Here is a 25,826-nt window from a genome sequence, read left to right as displayed (position 1 = left end):
AGGAATAGTGCTCCATTATTGGTGTCAGTGGGAGAAATGGTGCCCGTTGGCAGAATATTGTTTTGTATCAATTCGAGGGGTGGTAAAACTCCATAGTTTAAATGTATTTTGCCCCCCCCCCAACCACTGGTCAGGGGTCTCAAGGGCGACCCGCCGCCCATGCTCCAGGCTGGGCCCATGTGGCTTCCCTGTCCTGTCACATACTGTTTTACACTTGGACAGGGGGGGCAGGGGCATATACAGGAACTGATCCTCTCCATTTTCCTCTTTTAACCACTGAAAGTTGGCTTCTCCTCCTCTCCCTTCCACCAGCATTCAGCGGCTGCAGGAGGAAAATGTTCATTATGCTTTTCAAAATAAAATTAAAAAATTGAACTTCTGAATCATTTCATTGTGACCCTTGACCGGTTACCAAATCACTTAAGTGGCCTTCGCTCTTCAAAGAGTTGAGCACCCCTGGCTTACATAATGTAGGTTGCTTGAAGGGTGCGTAAATGGATATAAAGGGATAGGATGAGCGGTGGGAGTACCCAAAGATCATAGGCTACCGATAGGAAGTTACAAAGGTAGTGAGGTTGCAGAACTACTAATATGATACAAGTCAAAAAGAGGGCATTATGTTGGATTTGAAAGAGGGGGATGAGAATCTAGTTGTTGGTGTGAGCAAGGGAGTAGACCCTGTGCATAGGCAGAGTCTAGCAACACGATGACTCCAGGGTCGTCCAAATAAATAAGGTTTCAAAGTTGAAGGTAGAAGGTAAAAAAATCCCTACCTATAGAGACCAGGTTTGGTTAAACTTGTTCAACTTGTTCTTCTGCAGGTAAGTACATTTTTCAAGGACATTGTTTGAGTAACTCTATTCATATATTTCCCGAAGGTTATTAGGGACGTCTTCCTTGCCTTGACTATAGTCCTCTTGGTCAGCAGTAAATATATGAGTTAATAACCTGATCTTGTTTCTATTGCAAGGCATACACTGCTTGCAGAGTAAAGATTCTATTGAGTTTTGCGGCAGTGCCCCGCCTAGTACAGACCTAATCATATTGTAGACCAGCAACCAAAAGTAAACCTTTAGACAGCCCCCATATGTGAATAAAAGTTCCAGTCAAGGTACACCTCCTAAAACAATTGGACACATGTTAGGGAGAGAGGACTTTGGAGATTAAGAAAGTTACAAGGTACCAACAGAACAAAAGCTTGTATTTGGCCTCAACAGATGCATTAGCAGGACTTTTTTTAGACTTCCATCCATATGAACAATATTGTTAATTCTTGAGAGAGTATGACAGCTTAATTGAAGCTTGGCGATCTATTCTTTTTGTCTTCAGGTACTATTGTTTTTCAGTTTTCTCTGGTAGTGATGCCTTAGAATCATCAGGCCTGTCAAAGACAATGTTCCTATTATGCCAACCAGAGCAATGAGCACATAGGTCAAGACTTCATGAGCAGAATGGCTTTTCCAGAGAGGGTCCCCTGTGGAAGAAGATAAGAAGTAATTTTATATTTCTTTGTATCAATGACCATGGTAGTTTGGGGACATGATACCTTCTAATTTTAAAGCAATACAAAACAGGCTTGGCGAAAAACTGTACTGCTCTTTAAAGGGGTTGTAAACCCTCAAAGTTTTTCACCTTAATGCATTAAGGTGCATTAAGGTGAAAAACCTGCAGCCCCCCCCCCCAAGAGCCCCCCTTTTTACTTATCTGAACCCAGTCTTTCCAGCGACAGGATGAGCACACCAGCTCCAGCCGGTGCCTCGGTCCTGATTGGATAGATTGATAGCAGCGGGAGCCATTGGCTCCCGCTGCTGTCAATCAAATCTAACGAATCGGGAGTCGGGGGCGGTGGCCGAGTCCTGCTGTCTGTGTCAATAGGCGCAGGACAGGCGAGCGCGCCCGCACAAGTGCCCTGAGGGAGAGCGGCTCTCCAACGGGGCAGGGGCACCGCTGAGGGACCCCAGAAGAGGATGATCGGGTCCGCTGCAAAACCAACTAAACAGAGAAGGTAAGTATGACATTTTGGTTTTTGGTTGTTTTTTTAAAAATGAATCTTTACATATCCTTTAATCCCCCGCTCTCTCCTTTGCACTGTTTGACTTCAAAATGTTATTAAAGGGCATTGCAGCAGACACATTTTCTCAATGCAGGTGCCCAATCTCCAATAAGACCCACTAACTAGGCTGCAGGGTATGTCAGCAACAGCTACTGTGTCCTATGTGGTACACACAACTTTTAAAGAGCCAGTTTCATCCAGATAAGAAAGAGTTCCTGCAGAACCTACCCCCCGTGCACACTAAATCCTAGGATGCAGGATGCGGCTAACAGTAATAAGTACTATAAGTTGTTATGTTGCTCTCTATGTGTAAATGCAGTGTTGTTTCAGTGTTGTTGGATAGAACTGTAGCACTACCCCTGAAGGAGCCGCTTGGTAATTTTGGATTCTCTGTTCTGTGCCTCGACTCCAAGAACAACCTCAACCGTTCTGACATGCTTGGTTGAATAAAAGTCACTGCAAGCACATATAAAGACACAAGTATGAATACCTTTAACCTGACTGTGGGTCACTACCAAAAAAATAGACAAACACACGTTTAGTGTTAGATGCATTTAATCTATTGATATAGGTTATAATAAATGGTGGTTTGAACATAAATAAACAGAGTTGGGCCGAACACCCCTCCGGTTTGGTTCACGCCAGAACTCTCAAGCATCGCAAACGTTCGGACCCTAACAGCAAACCCTATTAAATACTATGGGACCCGAACTTGAAAAATCAAAAATGCCCATTTTAAAGGCTTATGGGCAAGTTATTGGCCATAAAAAGGGTATGGGGGCCCGGCTACTGCCCTGGGGGACATGTATCAAAGTAAAATTTTTAAAAAGATTGTTTTTACAGGGGCAGTGATTTTAATGATGCTTTAGGTGCAACAATAAAAATAAAATATTCCTTTAAATATAGTGCCTTAGAGCCCTTGCACACTGGGGCGGTTTGCAGGCGCTATTGCGCTAATAATAGCGCCTGCAAACCTCCCCGAAAGTGCCGCTCCTTGCATTCCAGTGTGAAAGCCCCGAGGGCTTGCACACTGGAGCGATGCGCTGGCAGGACGGTAAAAAAAGTCCTGCCAGCAGCATCTTCGGAGCGGTGAAGGAGCGGTGTGTATACCGCTCCTTTACCGCTCCTGCCCATTGAAATCAATGGGACGGCGCGGCTATACCGCCGGCAATGCGCCTCTGCAGAGGCGCTTTGCGGTGGTATTTAACCCCTTCTCGGCCGCTAGCGGGGGGTAAAACCGCCCCGCTAGCGGCCGCATACCGGCGGTAAAACGCTGCTAATAATAGCGGCGTTTTACCGCCGACGCCGCCCCCCGCCCCAGTGTGCAAGGGCTCTAAGTCTCACTGTAAAGTGGCAAATCTGTACCATGTATAGAACTTCTTGCAGCAAAACTGACATTTATAAATAAATAAAATTATATTTAAATTGCCGGCAATACAGTACTATTCCTGAAAATACAAAAATGTAAAGAAACGGCATGGGCCCCCCCTTACCCCCCAATCCATACCAGGCGCTTTGGGTCTGATATGGATTTTAAGGGGAACCCCATGACAAAATTTAAAAAACAAAAATGGTGTGGGGCCTCCATAATCCATACCAGATCCTTATCTGAGCATGCAGCCCGGCAGGTCAGAAAAAGGGCGAGCGAGCGCCCCCCCCCCCCAACCATACCAGGCCATATATCCTCAATATGCCCTCCCACCCCAAAGCACCTTGTTGATGGGAACAAGGGCCTCTTCCTGACAACCCTGGGCAGTGGTTGTGGAGGTCTGCAGGCAGGGGACTTGTCGGAATCTGAAAACCCCCTCTAACAAGGGAGCTCCCAGATCCCAGCCCCCTCCCTATGTGAATGAGTAGGGGTACATTTTACCCCTACTCATTTATCAAAAAAAGTGTCAAAAATAAAGACAAGAGGCATTTTCTGACAATTCCTTTATGAAAAAAAATCAAAAAACAATGTCCCCTGATGTAGATCCATCGTCAATCACGACTCCCACCGCACCACCTAACCCCCCAAAAATAAATAAATAAACACACCACCCACGACGAAGGCTAACCGCCGAATGCCTGCTCCACCATTTGACCGCTCTTAAATAGGTAATGGGTGGGGCCCCCTGGTGCTGTCACCTGGTGACACTGTCCCCTTTGTAATGTCACTGACCGATGCATGCTGGGTCGGTGATGTCACAAGGGGCGGTGTCACCAGGTGACATCACCAGGTGGCCACGCCCCTTACCTATTTAAGAACTGCCAGTGGCGAAGCAAGCGGGGGGTAATGTTAAAATTCATACTAGACCTGAAGTATGGATTGAGGGGGACCTCCATGCTGTTTTTTCTTCACTTTTTTTCTATTGCTGGCAATGTTTTTTTTCTCTCTCGCTTTCAGCGGGAAAGCCTGTTGATAGCTGATGAATTACCCATTGTTAAGGATGCAGCAGCCGGCTTCCCAGCCCGCTCCTTAAAAACCAGCTATGCAACATGCAGCTTGCAGTGCATTGTGGGGCGCTTGGCGGCCGAACATCCTGCTGAGCGCCCTGCAAATTTGGGTGTTCACCGAACGGGCGAACAGGCGATGTTCGTGCCGAACTTTTGCTCGGCTCGAACTGTTCGCCCAACTCTATAAATAAACACACAGAAGGTAAATTTGGAATTTGGACAGAGTCTGCTAGACAGAGTAATAACTATACCAATGTAACTAACTAACTAAGTAACTAACAGTTTGGCATTCGGCCACGCTAGTGGCCGAATAGCGCTGCTAAAACGGCGGTGAAGCGGTGCTAAAAATAGCGCTGCTTTACCACTGACACACGCCCGCCCCAGTGTGAAAGTAGCCTGAATCACATTGCACTAGTCTGAGCAACCCTTGCATACTGCTTGCTGCTCATGCATAGGTGGATAATACAGCACACATTTTCATCTAATTCAATAAGGAATACAACAGGCCAGTTGTGTAGAAGGGTGCCAGCCAACTGTAAGGATTTCTAGACCCCCCTCCACTGTAAGCTTCCAGCTGAACTGCCCCCCCCCCCCAATTTTAACCCCCGCTAGCGGCTGAAAAAGGGTTAAAACTGCCCAAAGCGCCGCTGTAGCGGTACTTTGCTGGCGGGTTTGCGGCGCTGCCCCGTTGTTTTCAATGGGAAGGGGCACTTTAGGAGTGGTGATTATACCGCTACTATAGTGCTGCAAAGATTCGGCTTGCAGGACTTTTGTGTTTGTTTTTTGATCTGTGGGGCTGGGAGTGGCCTAGAGTAGGCTGGTGACTCACAGGCAGCATTAACTTCTTGGTTACCTTCTTCTGACCTTTAGAAGATTCTAGAAGCAGAGGAGGGGAAGAGAGGTGGAGTTGCCTGAGGTGTTTCAGGGAGCCCTGACCAATCCCCAACTAGGATTGGCAGGGGGCAGGCTTCTTTGGAATATCCAGGGTCAGCCCAGCTGGGAAGGAATTGTTTGGGTGGAAGAACTGGAGATGGAGTGTTCCTGCTGGGGCCTTGCAGGAAGCCCCCCAGTCTGGGGGGGGGGGTGACCTTGGGCCAGGGGCTCAGAGCTGTGAAAGAACCCCACACAACCCAAGGGGTGTCCTGAACAGGAGCAGGAGAGGATAACGGGGAACACTGCCGGGCAAGTCTTCAGGAGGGATCCATCGGGTATCAGTGAGTGACAGGCATATTCAGGATTGCTCGGAGAGGCATGCCGGAGCGGACTGGGAGGCAGTCTGACTGTGACTGTGATGTTACTGGCATAGAAGTCGGGCAGCTACAGCCAGGAGGGTTGTCAGAGCCTACACAGGACTGACTGGGATCAGTAGTCCAACCTAATACAGCTAGCACTAAAGACTTTCCTTTCACCATTGGTTGCTACACCAAAGAGGCCCGCGGTCCCTGTCAGCAAATAGCAGTTTCTAAGGTCTGACTGTGTTAGAGTTGGGCCTACCATGTGCTAGCTGTGCCAAGAACCAAGTATTGTACAGGAGAGAAAGAGAAATAGTCTGCAAATAAGCGTTTTTCTGGAGGAGGCTGGAGCTCTAGAAGATGTAAAAAGAGGTCCCAATTGATCACCATGTTGATTTCTGCTATTGATTCTGGGCATCCCATAATTCTTTTCACCCCATCAAAGTTCTAATCCCTCAATAAAATACAAATAAAAACCAAAGCTGATGGACTTTTCATTGCCAGGAGAGTGGTTGAAAGTGAATGACAGGCTGGGCAGGGTGACAGGTGGAACTACTACATTCTACAGGCCCCTACGGGGGTACCGCTACATAGTGTTGTGAGTTGCACTGTAAAAATGCAGCATGCATGCATTTTTATGCAATGCACTGCATCCAATCTCAATGCAGTGTTGTGGTGCAGATCAACACATCTCAATGGAGATAGTGTGAACATGCCCTAAAGGTAGAAAATCTCAGATAAATGATAAAATAAGAAAGACAAAAAAATCTTACCGGATGTAAAAATAATGGGTCCTTGGGATAGTCTAGCTGATTTCAGGTGCTCTGTAGAACCGTGAACATCACGTCTGCGTCTTCCTCGGAGGCAGCCTTCAGTACATCGGTTTGGGGAAGTTCCATTGTGACAGATGATGGTGTTACAGGACAGGTACACTTCCTTCAGGTTGTAAAATTTAAATACATGAAAACTGAATCGCTGGAACCTCTGGTCAGAGACTGGATGTTCCTGCAAGGTAGTATCCTCAGGACATCTAGGAAGTTATTGGAGAAAATGGTAGATGAGTCTACTTTCTGCAAAACATTTGATATCATTTGATAAATAGTATCACTGTTAAAGGTGAAATGATTAAAGTGGGTCTAAAGGCAGAAGGTTTTTTTATGCATTAAGATAAAAAACCTACTGTGTGCAGCAGCCTCCCCAGCACCCCCTAATACTTACCTGAGCCCCATCTCAATCCAGCGATGTTGCACGATAGCCTCGTCTGTCCAGGGACTCTTCCTCATTGGCTGAGACACAACAGTGGGCGCCATTGGCTGTCAATCAAAGTCAGTGAGCCAAGAAGGAGAGAGATGGGACAGGGCCGAGCTGCAGCTCCATGAATTAATACGCAGAGCTGCTTGCTGTGGGCGCACTCAACAGGAGGGGGGGCAGGAGTGCCGTCGAGGGACCCGAGAACAGCAGGATCGGACTGCTCTGTGCAAAAACATTACACAGAGCAGGTGTGTATAACATTTTTTTTTTTTTAAAGAGACTAATCACTTTAAAGCTGAATTCTAGTTGAATTAAAACATAGCCCAGAACATGTAAAAATAAGAAAGCAGGTTTTATACTTTCCATCTTTGCAGCATATTAAAGTTGTACTCTAGGCAGATATAAAATACACACATTACTGAAGCTCTGTGTTTATTAATACGTCCTTAAATGTGTTTTCTTAAACACTGAGTTTAACCTGATATCCTCCTTTTTCAGTCTCTGTAGCGCAGAGCACAGATTAGGGGAGGGAGAAGCAGCACAAAGAGCGAGTCAGTTGTGCTGCAGTACTTGTGTGCTAACAAGGAATATGCTGCTTTAACTACTACAAAACTATGTGGGATAGATTTATTGGTGCACACAGAATCTGGCGCAGCTGTGCATGGTAGCCAATCAGCTTCTATCTTCAGATTGTTCAAATAAGCTTTAGCAATAAAACCTGGAAGCTGAATGGTTTCTGTTCAGACTTGCACCAAATTTGCACTCTCTGGTTTTAGTAAATAAACCCCAGTGAGTCGTGCTGTCTAGTAACCACAGGGGGTGCTCACTTTGCACGAGCAACATTTACAGAACACAATGCATTTTTGCTTTTTCTGAATGGACGAGATAGAGAGGTGGGGTGGTGACCTCATGATCTCCACATCGTCCAGTCAAGGAATACTTTGCATTCAATGAAAAAAATGCAAGACGTTCTATGAATGGCGCTTATGCTGAGAGAGTGACCCCCTGTGGTTACTATGCAGAAGGGCAGGCTCTTGACATAGGACCCAGAAGACAATGGTGATCACTATAGTATTGGCCACTACTACAGTGATTCTCCTCTTCCACAGTGGCCCCACAGGTAGGACATAATGCATAGTTACATGTAACTTAGCAAAAAAATCCATACCTGGAGTTCTGCTTTAAATTAATGGTCACGTTTTCACATTTTTCTAAAGGTATAAACTAACTATATTATCATGAAAAAAAAATGTAGATAAAGTATGAGAGCACACTTACCCTTCTCGGATCACATTGTAATTCTCCTCTGTTTCCTCCAATGATGGAGCAGCTTGGCAATCCTGTACAAATATCTGAATATCTTCACCCTCAGACTCCACTTGGAACTCCACATACATCCTGCTATGAAGGTCAACTTTACAAGGAAATATCGTAATAGGGTCAGTGAAAGCTTCATTCTTATAGAACTTCAGGGAGACGTTATAGTCACCCATGGAAACCATATCTTTTACTTGAGGGCAAAGATTCCACCCAAGTGTCTTGTTGCTTTCCATTTCACACTTCAGCGGGAAATTAATACGATGTACTCCAGTTCTTGGAACTGTTCCATAGACAGTATTTGTATAAACCGTCTTCCCGTTTTCATTCTGTGTGTGCAAAGAACTAAAATAATAACCAACTACCAAGTGGCACCTGTGCAAAATATATATGAAGCATGGGTGTAGGGGGGTTCCCAACATAAGTTAGGCAAAAGTTGCTGTAATCAGCCTTTGCTTTTTATATCAGGGCTCCCCACTTCAGAAATGATGATCTGATGACTGGTGGAAAAATAATCAAGCAGCAGGAGAGGTGGAGGCAACAGAGGTTATAGATTGGGGGGTGGGGGGCAGAGAGATTCTTGCACTTCTGTTCCTCAGGTACAGCTTTTTCTCCAGCAAGGAGAACGATGAGCAGCACAGTAATGACATCACCAAATCTCGCATCAAGTCTTAAAGGTAGCTGTGCCCTAAATGATCTAACAGGTCTAGGTGTAGCCAGGGGCTTGGCTACAAGAATATGGAGAACAAGTCAAGACATCAGCAGGAGTTGCAGCTGCAGCTGCTTTCACTTTCCCCGCTATGCTGGATGTTGTGTTGCACTATTCCTTCCAGTCAGCAGGGGAAAAGCTATAGCCAGTGTTTCATCAGATTAGGCGACCTGTAAGAATGTGTATCAGAAGTGACGTTTCGTCGCCGCCATCTTGCTAGACCCCGCACTCCTCCACAGTAAAGATACACTGAGAAGGGGGCAAGCGGACCTCTTGTTACACCCACCGGAGTTTAGCATTTTACACTTTTTTTTTTTTTTATATAGTGAAATACAGAACTTAGAACTCTGAATGTTTAGGTGTGGAATTTTAAAAGCAGCAAACTTCTGTCCAATTAGTAAACCTGTGAGATTAGAAGGCTTGCTGCTGCTTTTAAAATTCAACAACTAAACAGTCAGACGTAGTACTAAGTACTGTATTTCACTATATAAACTCAGTTTACTGTTAAAAAAAGTGTAAAAATGCAAAACTCCAGTGGGTTTACAAGATAGCGATGATGAAACGTCACTTCCATTACACATTCTGGCGGGTCGCCTAATCTGAGGGAACACTAGGAAAGCCTGTGGACTTCTAAGTAAAATGCTAAGGATCATGGGACTTGAAGTCCAAGAGGTAAGCGATATTGTGGAACTTATGGACCCTTTGCACTATAATTTCCAAGAGACACTGGGGCAAGAGGGTGCAATGGAGCTGCTTTTCTGAGACTGTTAAGCTAGGCTCAGGGCCGGACTAACACGGGGCTATTGGAGCTGCAGCACCAGGTCCCTGCCTTATTATAGGCCCAAGCTGGCCAGATTCACTGTCAGTGCTCTTTACAGTCCCCTGATAACACAGAAGCTTCTGTGCTACAAGTGACAGTACACTTCTCCTGACAGCTCCCTCAGAACCTCCCTGCACAGCACACACTGCACTGCACTTCAGCTAGTAACAGGAATATTGTTATTGTTTATTAATTATCTGGTGCCTTGGTTATTTATTTTGCTTTTGTTTAATAACTGTAGTAAATCTTCAAAAGACACCCCTAGACCGAGCCTGAATTTGTTGGTGAGATTCTGGGAATGAACTAAGGGTGGGCAGCCTCTGAATAGGTAACGGAGGCCAATTTTATTCTAGGGGTTATAGTTACAATAAGTCACAACATAAGACATATTTTTATGACTATAGTTGTCTCATCCCCCCCCAAATTTTGTTTGTTTGTATGGCTCTCTATTAATGTCAGTCAGTAGGCTAATTTCCTGCCACTTCTGCCCCCAGCTCTGTAGCAGTCATTTACACAGGGATCAACCCACAGGATTCAATGAGAAGTGTAAAGTCTTCTTATAAAACCGAGTGCTCTTTGTCAGTTCTGTGATGACTAGAAAGCAACTAGAGAGTAATCAAAGGATAAGACAATACCAAAACTTATTGTTTCGAACAAGTTATCATTTGACGCAAAAAAACAAGTGGTGCAGCACATAAAACTCCATATAACTTACCAGAACTTTGGATCCACATCTATTGAAAGGTACATTAATTACCACAAAACTTCCTTTCTGAGTTCCTTGGCATGTGGGGTCCTCAAGGTGGACATCAGTCATTTTTAATTTGGCCTTCGACATTAAGATGAGAGGCAGATGGAATTCAGCTCCATGTGGGAAACAGTTGAAAACTGCGTATAAGAGTATAAAATAACAGCATTATCTTTGCATCAAGAGCTGAAATATATTTGCCTATTTTATAACTCAGACTTCTTTTGCCATCCAATGTAACATCATTTTTCACTGTCAAGATCATTTTTGGACATGTACCACCAAAAGACTACTCACCAGTATTACTTGTGTTCTCCCTGCAGGTAATATTTTCCCTATGAATTAATTATGCATTGTTCTGCACTGTGTCTGTGTGGAAGTGGCCATCGTGGTAGAGACAGGGCTTTTCTTACTCATTTCAGAGCTGCCCCCTTGATGGTTCGTGATCTGATGGCTAATGGGGAAATATTGAGGGAGTGGTAGGAGAGGTAGACAAAACACAGATCCATGGAATGAATACAGCAGAAGCAGGGAATTCCTTGTATTGCAGCTCCTCAGGTACAGCTTTGTCTCCAGGAAGGAGAACAGCAAGCAACACAGTAATAACAACACTAAATTTTGCAGCAAATCTGGTGAGACTAGCAGTCAGAGGCAAGTCAGACTAGCAGTCAGAGGCAAGAGTGATTTAGATGATCTCACACCTCACACTGAAGGTATATCAATATGTACAGGAGTGCCTAGGCACAGGAAGTGCTCTTTTTAATGAGGAATTAAAGAAAAAAGGTAGATTTTCAGGGTACAACTTAGGCGCAATAAACATTTGCAGAAAAAACTAAACTACACAGTATATTTAAACAGAAATTATTGTTCAGATTGGTGTTCTTTTTTCTTATGTAGCACCCTCTAGTTTGCTGCTAGAATAGTGCAGGCAAATTTATTGGTTTATGGTAAAATGAGTCTTAAATCTGGGTCAGGGTTCATTGCAGGTCAATGGATGACTCATACAGGCAGGTCTCTGGTGCCTCCCCCTAGTTCTGGAGGTTTGGAGAAATTTCTAGAAGCTGGAGGGCGGAGGCCAGAAGGGTTGATCTGCATACTTAGGGGAGCTTAGCCAATCCCCAGGCAGTGGGCCTGGCATGGGGCTGAGCCAGCCCTTAAATATGGATGAGTCTTGCTGGCACAGGAGTTAGTGGAAGATGGAGTGTCGAGGAGACTGTCGGTGGCCTAGGAGGGGTCCCTTAGGTATAGGGGAGACCCCAGCTCCAGGCTGGGCTCGGGCTGGCTCAGAGGGACCCATTCAGCATAGCGATTTGACATGGAGCAGTGGGAGCAAGGAGGACAGTGTGAGTACATCAGCACACCCAGGGACATTCATGGCGAGAGACTGCCACATGTGGCAAGTTTTGTAAAAGGACAGCATTGTGCTTAAGCCTTTTATTACTTTGCCCTGGGAGTTTTTCAGAGCAGCCAGGAGGGCTGTTAGTGCCTACAAGCAGTGCAGCAGGGATCAATTGTACACAAGGAGAGGATACACCCCTGCATGCAGTTTGCCCAAAGTTTTATGCTATTTCCAAGAGGGGCTGGGAGCTCCTCCTAGTCTGTAATGGACTTTTCCTTCTAAATCCACTAAGGACTGTGTGTGTATACAGGAGAGAAAAAAGATATGGGACATTTTTTGTACAGATGAAGGAAGTTGTCCCCTGTTGTTCTTGATTCAAGTTGGGCATCCCTTAAATCCCTTCACTCCTTAGGGGTAAGTCATTACGCCTAATAAAACATAAAAAAACAAAAAGGGACTGAGTTCTTGTGTTTGGATGCAAGCGGAGAATGCGGTGTGCCTAGCTGTGCAGGAGTAGGAGAGCCAGTTACCAGCAGCCCCTCGTGGATAGTGCTACAGGTATACCAGTAAAGAATATGCAATTTATTACCTGGATTCTTGAGTTGCAGCCCACTTGTTGTATATCCATAGGAAATTATAGTTTCAAATCCATAAACATATACGCTGAATGGCAAGCTTTTGTGAAATATTTCATGTACTCCATGAACTTTGCCTAAAGAGACTTCCCAAATTCTGAATCCATTCATCTCTTTGGTGAAGAAGCTGTATTCACTCAAAGGCTTTTGGTCCAGGAAAAACTCTGCGGGTGAAGATGCCTGAGACACAATCATGATATAATTGCCAAAGTAAGAGTCTGTTACAAATTTGTAGTGCTGACTTGTTATTTGGAGTGGTAGAACAGTTGTAAGAAACGGGTCATTTGTGTCTTGAGAGAGATATGAAACCCAAACAGGTTTTGATGAATTTAGAAAAATGCTTTTGTCTAGTGTAAGCTGGATGTGAGAACCTGGCTGAAGAGTGTGCTCTTTCTGATCTACTTTCACAGTAGTATCTGCATAAGCTGCCATTATATTGATGATATCTTTGGTGTGATTAGCAAGTGGAACCACAATAAAGGATTTCCCCCAGTCACTCACAGGATATAGCTGCTGAAACAGGAAATCACATGCTGTACCTGGAGCAGAATAACAGGCATGGCCAGTGAAAACAGCCACTGGTGCTGAGGTCATGATTCTGGTGCCAGTTAAATTGGTGGAACTTTGAAACTGGATGACTTCATGGGGTGCAAGGGAAAAGGAAAAAGTGTCTCCAGTACTGTAGGACTTCCCGTTGTATGTGAGAGATCCCGAGACTGTAACATTTACCCATTCTATTCTGTTCACACCTGTGGCTACAGCAAACTGCTTTTTATCTCCTGATCCAGGGGTGAATATGAAATATTCTGTGCCCAGGTCTTCTACAGGGAGAATGAAACTGGCATCAGCAGTATTGCTAACAAAGTTGAACCCAAATACATATATGTCCACATCTGATTTAACTGTCACAACTTTACCAGTTGCCAATCCATTACCAGTGGTCATGTATTGGTTGTTAAACGACAGCATGGTGGAGTTATTACTTCCGACATATACTGTTTGATGGAATTTTGGGTTTTTGATAGTGACATTGATTTTGGCTGCTTCACTGTGTGCAACAAGATGGAGCTGAAATGTTGCAGCAGATTGTGGGAAATAATTTTCCATAAATACCACAATGAAGGTTTTCTGAGCTCCATCTGTAAAATATATAAGACAGTTCCATAATAGATAGATTCCAGAAAATGATCTCTCATTATTTTATGAAAAATAAGTAAAATAAAAAGTTTAAACCAACAGTACACAGATAAGATCAACTAAAAAAAAAATTAAAAAAGAAAAAAAAAACATAAATTTAAAGAAAACTAAATAAGCTATACTAAACTACCCAAGTAGGCCCCCTACACTCCTCAAAAAAACATATCCCACTAAACAAAAAGAAGATTTTTGTTCAAGGACTTTTCATAGTTACATATTTAGTCAGGTTGAAATAAGACACAAGTCCACCTGGTTCAACCAATAAAAAATAAATAAATCATACAATCCCATATACACAATCCTTCACCCACAGTTGATCCAGAGAAAGCCGAAAAAACCCCAGAAAAGCATGATCCAATTTACTACTAGGGATGAGCTTTGAGTTCGAGTCGAACTCATGTTCGACTCGAACATCAGCTGTTCGCAAGTTCGCCGAACAGCGAACAATTTGGGGTGTTTGCGGCAAATTCGAAAGCCGCGGAACACCCTTTAAAAGTCTATGGGAGAAATCGAAAGTGCTAATTTTAAAGGCTTATATGCATGTTATTGTCATAAAAAGTGTTTGGGGACCAGGGTCCTGCCCCCGGAGGACATGGATCAATGCAAAAAAAAAAGTTTTAAAAACGGCCGTTTTTTCGGGAGCAGTGATTTTAATAATGCTTAAAGTGAAACAATAAAAGTGTAATATTCCTTTAAATTTTGTATCTGGGGGAACTTTTATGTGCATTGTCGGACCGACAATTCATATAGCCGCCAGTACTTTTAAATGACTTTTTTTCCTTTGAAATGTCATTTTGCTGTCAGACTGTTCTAAACACGGGAAACATGCGCCCCTTTACAGGCATACTATAGACACCCTAAACCATATCATAAATGACAATAGATTGGTAGGTATACGGTGAAGGGGATCATCTATGCAAAGACCTATTCAAAGTAAGAAGTCCCGATATAGATGTTATAACTAAAGGGTAACAATAGTTAGTCCTTATGTAGACATATAATAAGCAAGTAATTCCAGTGTCCCAAAAAAGGCAGATCAGCTCACTACCACCGAGAGAAGAAAAGGCTTACCAGATGTGATGGACCCGACAGGGCATACGCCGAATTGGGTCAGATAAGGCTTGGGTGGTAAGTGGCTGTGGGTGTCTGTGATTTCACGGATTGCTGGATTCCTCCAACTGGCACCCGGGTCCTGGAGGGTGTGGGGAGTCCCGAAAGTGTAGATGATTCTATGAATCCTAGGAGGGATGAGGTGTTCCGTGGATAGATCCCTCAGACCAGCATTCGATGGATTAGATGATGATGTTAATGTGGAGAAAAGAAAGGAAGGGCCACATAGTGTAAATCCGAATACAAAATTTTAATTAAAACTGAAAGGATATACACTCACGTATAAATCCAAAGTATAAAACAGCGCTGTAACAAAGTGGCGACAATGGGGTCCTACCCAAAGGGGTAGGGTAGGACCCCATTGTCGCCACTTTGTTACAGCGCTGTTTTATACTTTGGATTTATACGTGAGTGTATATCCTTTCAGTTTTAATTAAAATTTTGTATTCGGATTTACACTATGTGGCCCTTCCTTTCTTTTCTCCACATTAACATCATCATCTAATCCATAGAATGCTGGTCTGAGGGATCTATCCACAGAACACCTCATCCCTCCTAGGATTCATAGAATCATCTACACTTTCGGGACTCCCCACACCCTCCAGGACCCGGGTGCCAGTTGGAGGAATCCAGCAATCCGTGAGATCACAGACACCCACAGCCACTTACCACCCAAGCCTTATCTGACCCAATTCGGCGTATGCCCTGTCGGGTCCATCACATCTGGTAAGCCTTTTCTTCTCTCGGTGGTAGTGAGCTGATCTGCCTTTTTTGGGACACTGGAATTACTTGCTGATTATATGTCTACATAAGGACTAACTATTGTTACCCTTTAGTTATAACATCTATATCGGGACTTCTTACTTTGAATAGGTCTTTGCATAGATGATCCCCTTCACCATATACCTACCAATCTATTGTCATTTATGATATGGTTTAGCGCTACACTTTTTGTTGTTTCTTTCCATATACACTTTGTTGGTTGTGTTAGCTGCTTTTTTTGTCTCTCTTGTGAGCAGCGCAGAATTATTTTGCATATATATACTATAGACACCCCCAGGTACGAAATTTAAAGGAATATTACACTTTTATTGTTTCACTATTGCATTATTAAAATCACTGCTCCCGAAAAAACGTCCGTTTTTAAAACTTTTTTTTTGCATTGATCCATGTCCCCAGGGGCAGGACCCAGGCCCCCAAACACTTTTTATGACAATAACTTGCATATAAGCCTCTAAAATTAGCACTTTTGATTATTCATGTTCGAGTCCCATAGACTTTAACGGTGTTCGCGTGTTCGAACGAACTTTTATGCCTGTTCGCATGTTCTGGTGTGAACCGAACAAGGGGGTGTTCGGCTCATCCCTGTTTGCTACAGTAGGGAAAAAAATTCCTTCCTGATCCCCCCGAGAGGCAATTCCCTGGTTCAACTTTACCTATAAATGTTAGTACCCAGTTATATCATGTACATTTAGGAAAGAATCCAGGCCTTTCTTAAAGAGGGAGTCCACCTAAAAAAAAAATATTAAAAGCCAACAGCTTCAAATACTGCAGCTGCTGACTTTTAATAAATGGACACTTACCTGTCCTAGAGTCCAGCGATGTCGGCAGCCGAAACCGATCAATCGCTTGTCTCTCGGCTGCTGCCACCGCCATTCTCTGTGAGGGAATCAGGAAGTGAAGCATTGCAGCTTTACTTCCCAGTTCCCTACTGCGCATGTGTGAGTCGTGCTGCACGTCCTAAGTAGTCCCCGCTATCTCCTGGGACCTGTGTGTTTCCCAGGAGACAGCGGGGGGGGGGTGCGGGAGGGGGCGTGACTCCCACTTTCTATTCCAGGAAGTGGGTGCAAATACCTGTAATAGACAGGTATCTGCACCCCCTTCCCCCCTGAAAGGTGCCAATTGTGGCACCGGAGGGGGGGAGGAATCAGATGAGCGGAAGTTCCACTTTTGGGTGGAACTCCGCTTTAAAGCAATCTACTGAGCTGGCCAGAACCACCTCTGGAGGGAGTCTATTCCACATTTTCACAGCTCTTACCCTGAAGAAACATTTGAGATGAAATCTATTTTCCTCTAGATGTAAAGAGTGCCCCCTTGTCCTCTGTGATGACCTTAAAGTGAATAACTCAACACCAAGTTCACTATATGGACCTCTTATGTATGTATACATGTTGATCATATCCCCCTTAATCTCCTCTTCTCAAGAGAGAATAAATTCAGTTTCCTCATAGCAGCCTAAAGGTGTGAATCTCTGTTTCAGCAAAGTAGTGATATTGAACATTTCTCAGGAGAAATACATTTGACCAACATCACTTCCTACTCAGCCCAAAGGGGACCTTATTTCAGCCTATCTGTAACATGTTAGGGTAAAGTATACTGTATATTTATGTGAATTTATTTTTAAAATAGCTACTATAATTACTCTTAAAATGGAGTTCCATCCAAAAGTAGAAGTTCCGCTTTAAGGACTCCTCAACCCCTTACATGCCACATTTGGCATGTCATTTTTTTTTTTGGGGGGGGGGGGTAGGTACCCAGGCGACTCGAAGTTCTCCTCTCCCCCTCCCTCCCTGCAAACCTCTGGGACATGTCAAAGGGCCCAGAAGATTGCCTGGCCATTGAGGAGGCACAGTGCGACTCGCGCATGCGCAATGCGCACCCTGCTGTAAAATCGCAGGCTGTCACAGCCAGGTGCCCAAACTTGTGATGCCAGGGCCGGGGAGAGGCCGCATCCTTGGACCATAGGACAGGTGAGTGTGTGTTTATTAAAAGTCAGCAGCTCCACTTTTTGTAGCTACTGAATTTTAATAAACACTAAAATGAGTGGAACTCCGCTTTAACTGTCAACCCACTGTGTTCTTTTTCCATCTGTCTACCTCTTTTAAAGTAAAGCTCCTGTTCATTTCAGCTGCTGGTCTCATTCCAGCATCATAGTTTTGGTTATGATGCATTCTGCCTGCCTGTCTGTCCACCTGCAAAATGATTGATGTGGACAGTATTTGGGTGAGACCAAACCTGATTTAAGCAAGCCAAGTCTCATGCTTGTGATAGCGTGTGTGATAGCTCAAGCTCCCTGTTTGCAAGCCCCGTTCCTATGCCTGCTAGTTTGGATTCCCTTGTTGACAGGCACAAGTGGCTGCATATGACGGGCACATGTGGCTGCATTTTTGATGGGCACATGTGACTACATTTGACGGGCACAAGTGGCTGCATATGATGGGCAGAAGTGGCTGCATATGATGGGCTCAAGTGGCTGCATTTGACGGGCAAAAGTGGCTGCATTTTTGACAGGTACACGTGGCTGCATATGATGGGCACAAGTGACTGCATCTGATGGGGCACAAGTGGTGGCATTTGATGGGGCACAAGTGGCTGCAATTGATGGGCACAAGTGGCTGCATATGATGGGCACAAGTGACTGCATTTGATGGGGCACAAGTGGCTGCATATAATGGGCACAAGTGGCTGTATATGACGGGCACAAGTGGCTTCATATGATGAGCACACGTGGTTACATTTGATGGGCACAAGTGGCTGCATAATATGGTCACAAGTGGCTGCATATGATGGGCACAAATGGCAGCATTTAATGGGCCACAAGTGGCGGCATTTGATGGGGCACAAGTCGCTGCATATGATGGGTACAAGTGGCTTCATATGATGGGCACAAGTGGCTTCATATGATGGGCACAAGTGGCTTCATATGATGGGCACAAGTGGCTGTAGATGATGAGCACAAGTGGCTGCATTTGATGGGGCACAAGTGGCTGCATATGACGAGCACAAGTGGCTGCATTTGATGGGGCACAAGTGGCGGCATATAATGGGCACAAGTGGCTGCATTTGATGGGCACAAGTGATGGGCATAAGTGGCGGTGATGGGGCACAAAAGGCGGCATTTGATGGGGCACAAGTGGCGGCATTTGATGGGGCACAAGTAGCTGCATTTGATGGGCAAAAGTGGCTTCATATGATGGGCACAAGTGGCTTCATATGATGGGCACAAGTGGCTTCATATGATGGGCACAAGTGGCTGTAGATGATGAGCACAAGTGGCTGCATTTGATGGGGCACAAGTGGCTGCATTTGATGGGGCACAAGTGGCTGCATATAATGGGCACAAGTGGCTGCATTTGATGGGCACAAGTGATGGGCATAAGTGGCGGTGATGGGGCACAAGTGGCAGCATTTGATGGGGCACAAGTGGCGGCATTTGATGGGGCACAAGTAGCTGCATTTGATGGGCAAAAGTGGCTGCATTTGATGGGCACAAGTGGCTGTATTTGACGTGCACAAGTGATGGGCATAAGTGGAGGTGATGGGGCACAAGTGGCGGCATTTGATGGGGCACAAGTGGCTGTATATGATGGGCACAAGTGGCTTTACTGTTAAGTGAAGGGGAGTGAAGGGAAATCTGTTACATGGGGACACATTGCATTGCAACAAAAACCCGACAGAGGTTTTGAGACTTTCCAACTCCATCCAAAGTTTAAAAATGTAAGTTTTGACTATGCAGTGCATTCTGTTCTATTAGTAAGAGAATAGATCTGTAGAACTCATATCTGATTGACGCCAAACTTCTAAACATTAATAACACTAATTATAAATGTAATTGTAATACTCACTTGTGGACAAACTCCATCCATAGCACAAAAGCAGTGCAAGCCTGAAGTGGATGCTCATCTTGTCTGTTGGTCTGTAATGCTGCTGAAGTCTTCACAGTCTGCTTATATTATAGTGCCAGATCAATTAAACTTTTCTATGGAAGTAGGGCTTTCCGTGGAACAGCAGAGTATTATATTCTCCAAGGTTTTGTGCAATCCTTCTCATTAAAAAATTTAGGAAAGCAACATTGCCAAAGTTGATTTACGGTTTTCTACATGCCAGCTGACGTTTATGTGTTACCTTATGCACTTACATTTGTGCAGGGCTTTTTTGAGGGGGATTTTATATGTTTGGGTGCTATTTTTTTATAAATATTATTTTTATAAATTTTTTGTTATTACGTTTTTTTTCAGCACATAGGGGACAAAAAGTCCTCTATGTATGAATTTTTGGTGACAGGTTCCCCATAAAGGCACACCAAGGTTCTAAAAGGCTCCCGATGCCTCACCTGTCCTCAAATTAACCTAATGTAGTGGAGATTACACTGCATTAAATTCTTCCCTGGCCAGTATGGCCAGGGAAAGTGAAAGGGGGACCCAGAAGTGGTGTCATACGTCACTTACAGGTCAGCAAGGAGAAGGAGAGAGGACACATGTCCACTTGGTTCCCACCCCTCTACCTGGCGGCACCTGCCATGCCGGTCCTGGGCACGCAGATAGGCAAGCGGAGCCTGGGATACATGGTGGCGATGCTTTGGGGGGCATCCTTTACCATGGGGTTTGGAAGTGATCAGGCAGCTGCCCAGCCACTGGACCATTTCCATCTGACAGCCAACAATCGTCTTGTCAGATATACACACAATCACAGTGGTTGCAGTCTATGTAAAGGTAATCCATTGAGGAGGGAGTTGCAGTATTTGAGGCGAGAGATAGCCAGAGAGTAAATTTGAAGCTTTGTGGTGTCATTGGTTAAGAAGGGAATATTTTGGAGAGGTTGCGGGGGTAGAGGCTACAAGATTTAGAAGGCCATTGGATGTAGGGCCAAAAGGAGAGTTCAGAATCCAGGATTACACCTTGCACCCTGGCATATGGGAATGGGCTGACAGTTAGCTAAAAACAAACCCAGAGAGTTCTCAAACGTAAGTCTTGTTAGAGCGGAGAAGAGGCATTCCCGTCTGTTTCCAAGGGGCCGGCCTACAATTTACCAGTTAATAATTATAATTAAGTAATTATGCTCACAATCCAAGGCAAACCAAGGTAATCCAAGGTATTACTGTATACAGTGCCTTGAAAATGTATTTATACTCCTTGAAATTTTCCACATTTTGTCGTGTTACAACCAAAAATGTATTTTATTGGGATTTTATGTGATAGACCAACACAAAGTGGCACATAATTGTGAATTGGAAGGAAAATGATAAATGGTTTTCCGAAATTTTTACAAACAAATATGTGAAAAGTGTGGCGTGCATTTTTTATTCAGAACCCTTTACTCTGATACCCCTAACTAAAATCTGGTGGAACCAACTGCCTTCAGAAGTCACCTAATTAGTAAATAGAGTCTACCTGTGTGTAATTTAATCTCAGTATAAATACAGCTGTTCTGTGAAGCCCTCAGAGGTTTGTTAGAGAACCTTAATGAACAAGCCGCATCATGAAGGCCAAGGAACACACCAGACAGGTCAGGGATAAAGTTGTGGAGAAGTTTAAAGCAGGGTTAGGTTTTAAAATAATATTCCAAGCTTTGAACATCTGACGGAGCACTGTTCAATCCATCATCCGAAAATGGAAAGAGTATGGGACCTCTGCAAACATGTTCGTCCACCTAAACTGACAGGCCAGGCAAGGGGAGCATTTATCAGAGAAGCAGCAAAGAGGCCCATGGTAACTCTGGAGGAGCTGCAGAGATCCACAGCCCAGGTGGGAGAATCTGTCCACAGGACAACTATTAGTCGTGCACTCCACAAATCTGGCTTTTATGGAAGAGTGGCAAGAAGAAAGCCATTGTTGAAAGAAAGCCATAAGAAGTCCAGTTTGTGGGGGCGTGGCCTGGCAGCTCATGGAGTGAGACGTGGGAAGAGAGAGCTCCCTCTCCCAGCGCTCCTAACTGAGATCCTGAGATAAAATCCGGGCTAAAAAGTTCCAAGTTTGCCTTCCTGCGACCCAGGCTGGTGAGGAGAATGTCTCCACCGAAGAAGGCTGCTGGAGCGGCTGACAAGCTGGCTCAGTACTGCCGGCATGAAAAAGAGATGCAGTCTGAAGATGGCGCCGGCACACGTGCGGACACCGATCCTCCTGCTGACGGCACGGCTAAAGTGCTAGATGCTATAGCGGCACTGCAGGGCACTCTAACAGCTAAAATCGATGAGGTAAAGATAGATATATCCCTGCTCAGACAAGATCTATCCAAAGTGAAGGACAGAGTCACAGAGGCGGAAACCCGGGTTGGAACACTGGAGGACGTTCTATATCCTATGCAGCACGCTACAGAGGATATGCAGAGACAAATTCAGCTGCTGCAATCTCACCAGGACGACCTAGAAAATCGTATTCGGAAGTGCAACCTCCGGTTCATAGGCATCCCGGAAAGGAGGAAGGCACTGATCCAGTCACATTTCTGGAATCTCTCCTTACCACACAATATGGCAGAGAGGCCTTCTCTATGATGTTTGCGGTGGAGAGGGCCCACCACATCCCAGCAAGACCCCCCCCCCCCCGCCTGGAGCGCCGCCTCGTACATTTATTGCGAAATTCTTGAATTTTCGTGACAGGGATAAAGTTCTCCGTTTATCGAGGGAAAAGGGGAACATCCAGCTAGGAAATACTCATGTTGCAGTATTCCCAGATTTTTCCAATGCAGTGCAGAAGAAGCGAGCGCAATTTCAAGACGTAAAGCGACGATTGCGTACATTACATCTCAAGTACGCTATGCTATTTCCCGCCAGGCTGCGGGTAGAAGAAGATGGACGCGCACAATTCTTTGAAGATCCCGAGGCTGCAGCAGCATGGCTAGACTGAAGAGGACGTCCAGCATAAAAACCGGAACCACAGCGAACATTGAACAGACGGACAGACTTTCTTGTTATGCGGTGGGAGGTAAGGAGGAGAACCGAAACTGATGTGCATACCCTAACAGCGACATACAGGGCACAAGGAAGTGCTCTCTTCTCCCCTGACTCCATTTCCCATAGTTAGATTTCCCCTGTTTAATATTCCACCGCAGGTAGTATTGCAAATTATACGTGTTCATTATAGACAGCACTCTGAATCTTGCAATATTTTCCCCCTCCCCCCTCCTCTTGATCCGAATTGTACCCTGTCGGAACACATGCAAGGACCTGAATATGGCATTGGAAAAAGTGAACCACACTTTTATATGCAGACTTGGAACATGAGGTAATCCTGACACGAATATGTTCCCGATTCACATGGAGGTGCTGTGGGGGGAGCACGGTGATAACTTTGCTCCCCCTCTTGCCACCTTGCTTCGCAACTGTCAGTGAAAACTCTTTTTTTATTTTCGCCCCCAAAGTAATGGTTATACAAAGCAGACCACGGTTAGTGGATGCTCTAAGATTTGTGCCTCCAGCTGGTTTACATAGCTGGATGTTAACTCTCTTTTTGAAAGTTCGGGACTACATGCTCACGCCATGTTGGGGAGGCGTGCAGCCGGGAGGGAAAGGATGGGTTCAGTTTTGTTATTTTAGTTTTGGGAAATGTAACTTGAATATAATCTATAGAAATTTTAATACACATACTATTAAGAGAAATGCAGATGAGAGTGACATGCAGAAAGGGAGCTGGAGTACTGGAGACATTTATATGGATTTGATCTTATCCTGCTGGTCCGATTATAGTAAGGCTTACCCTTTGACAAAATGACCTCTATCAAATTTGTAACGTGGAATGTGAGGGGCTTGCGGGATAGGGTCAAGCGAACCGCGGTTCTAACATACCTAAAATCACAAAAAGCTGATATTACTGCTTTAGTAGAAATGCACATTACAGGACATCTGCAAACGGCTTTAAAAAAACCGTGGGTGGGATGGAGCTATCATAGCACGCAAACCAACCAGTCTAGGGGAGTTTCAATTATTATTGCTAAAAAAGTCCAATTTGAGTTGGTATCCTTGGAATCGGACCAGCAGGGAAGATATTTGTTTCTGAACACACTTATAGGAGGGAATCCACTTCTGGTGCTGGCAAGCTATGTACCTCCCAAATTCACGTCGGAAGTGGTTATGAAGGGGTTAGCATTTTTAACCAAGAACCCGTCAACCCCGGCCGTTTGGATGGGAGATTTCAAAATAGGTTATGAACCCAGCACTAGACAGGCCTTTGCAAGAGGGTTCCCCCAGAGGTTCATTGCAACATACCCGATTGAGCCGCCTGTTGACAGAGTTTGCCCTCACGGATGTCTGGAGGTGGCATAACCCTTCTGCTAGGGCATATACCTGTTATTCAGTGGGTCATCACACGATGTCACGGATAGACTATGTGTTAGTGACAAATACTTTACTACCAAAGGTTACTGGGTCTGGAATTGCACCTAGAGCTTTATCAGATCACGCCCCGTGGTGGATAATGATATCCCTATTGAAATCAACCCCCACTCCTGTGTGGCGACTCAACCCCTTCTGGCTCACAGTCCTACCAAACCTCGAGGGCCTAGCGAAAGAACTACAATATATACTCAATAACAAGTGTAATAGAGAAACAATAGGCACGGAATGGGACTCATTTAAAGCACACGCACGTAGGCTATTGTCCTCCAGGATAAACAGATTCAAAACTTCCTCAAAATTTATTCTACAAATGTCAACTGACAAACTGATAGAACTTGAAAGAGAATACACGTCACACCCTAACTCTGAAAATCTCCAAAGAGTCAAACTACAAACCAGAGTAGTTAACCATATACATATAGAAAAAGCTAGACAACAAGTCTTTTTCTGCAAACAGCGAGTATATGAGCATGGGGAACAGGCGGGTAAACTCCTGGCGTATTTGGCACATTTGAACGATAAACCCCCAATAATAGTCTCCCTGAGTACACCGCAGGGAGACACTGTTACGGACCCCCCTCAGGTGGCGGCCAGGTTTCAGTCATTCAATGGTGAATTGTATACATCACAGAGCAATCACTCCCAGCAGGATATACAGGCCTATCTACACACAATACAGTTCCCTAGACTCAACACAGAGCAAGTTGAGATGCTTGAAGCTCCCATAACACAGGAAGACATTGCAGAAGCTATATCCCACCTATCTAAATCCAAGGCACCTGGGTCAGATGGTTTACCTTTAGAATTTTATGACACTTTTTCAGAGATACTCATTCCTAAGCTCAAACAATTATACCATAACATTTTTGAAACGGGAATACTCCCCCCATCTATGCAAGAAGCACAAATAATAGTTTTACCCAAGGCTGGGAAGGATACTCGGTACCCCGAATCATATAGACCCATTTCTCTACTTCAGGTAGATATTAAACTACTAGCCAAGATACTTGCCTCACGCCTTAACAAGGTCATCTTATCCCTGATACATCCAGACCAAACTGGCTTTATGCCGGGCAAAAATACGGCCATGAATATTAGAAGGTAATTTATGAATCTCCAAGCCCAACACGACAATCACGGAACCAGGGTGGTGGTGGCCTTGGACACAGCCAAAGCCTTCGACTCAGTAGAATGGTTATTTTTATGGGAGTGTTTAAAGAAATTTGGTTTTGGCCCACGTTTCCTCAAATGGGTCCAAATACTATACCAAACCCCAAAAGCAAGAGTATTCGTAAATGGGTGGCTATCAGATCAGTTCCCCCTGGAAAGGGGCACACGTCAGGGATGTCCCCTCTCCCCCCTTTTGTATGCATTAGCAGCTGAACCGCTTGCGATTGCTATTCGAGCGGAACCAGGAATAGATGGGCTACGTATAGATGATTATACAGAAAAAATAGGTTTATACGCAGATGATACTATCCTATATCTAGCGGACCAGGGCACATCACTTCAAACAGCGTTAGGAATTATTGAAAAGATGGGAAGCTATTCGGGACTACGTATAAATTGGGATAAATCCCAGATACTCCCCATAGATCACTCTCCCCCTCCGCATACGTGCCCGGAACTCCCTCTAACTAGAGTAAACATGATTAAATACCTAGGGGTAATGGTTACGCGGGATCTAGGGGACTACATTATCAACAATGTGGAGCCATTGTTCTCCTTGATAAAAACCAAGACACAGGCCTGGTCCAGATTGCCCCTCGGGGTAATGGGAATGATAAACATCATCAAGATGATTTTACTCCCTAAAATCCTATACATGGTATGGCATGCACCCCTATACATTCCTCTTAAGATATTTAGA

At 44.6% G+C, this 25,826-nt stretch overlaps 1 protein-coding gene across 1 annotated transcript; it reads right to left on the bottom strand.

Annotated features, from left to right (window-relative positions):
• Positions 1-947: 947 nt before the first annotated feature.
• Positions 948-19,594, bottom strand: LOC141102919 (uncharacterized). The gene is made up of 6 exons (XM_073591957.1): positions 19,473-19,594; positions 12,495-13,679; positions 10,534-10,706; positions 8,251-8,618; positions 6,495-6,751; positions 948-1,474 (listed from the first exon to the last, which is right to left on the bottom strand). The coding sequence occupies exons 1-6, from the start codon at positions 19,528-19,530 to the stop codon at positions 1,326-1,328; spliced, it is 2,190 nt and encodes a 729-aa protein (XP_073448058.1). The 5' UTR covers positions 19,531-19,594; the 3' UTR covers positions 948-1,325.
• Positions 19,595-25,826: the final 6,232 nt, after the last annotated feature.

Source organism: Aquarana catesbeiana, linkage group LG07 (assembly GCF_042186555.1).
Source record: "Aquarana catesbeiana isolate 2022-GZ linkage group LG07, ASM4218655v1, whole genome shotgun sequence".
NCBI lineage: Eukaryota > Metazoa > Chordata > Amphibia > Anura > Ranidae > Aquarana > Aquarana catesbeiana.
This window is presented reverse-complemented; position numbering and strand designations above follow the sequence as displayed.

Excerpts from the sequence above, each read along its gene's own strand:
- LOC141102919 (XM_073591957.1), bottom strand. The coding sequence starts at position 19,530 with ATGAGCATCCACTTCAGGCTTGCACTGCTTTTGTGCTATGGATGGAGT. Across the intron at positions 13,680-19,472 it reads TGGATGGAGTTTGTCCACAA|ATGGAGCTCAGAAAACCTTC; the intron begins GTGAGTATTACA and ends TATATTTTACAG. Across the intron at positions 10,707-12,494 it reads GCTGCAACTCAAGAATCCAG|TTTTCAACTGTTTCCCACAT; the intron begins GTAATAAATTGC and ends TCTTATACGCAG.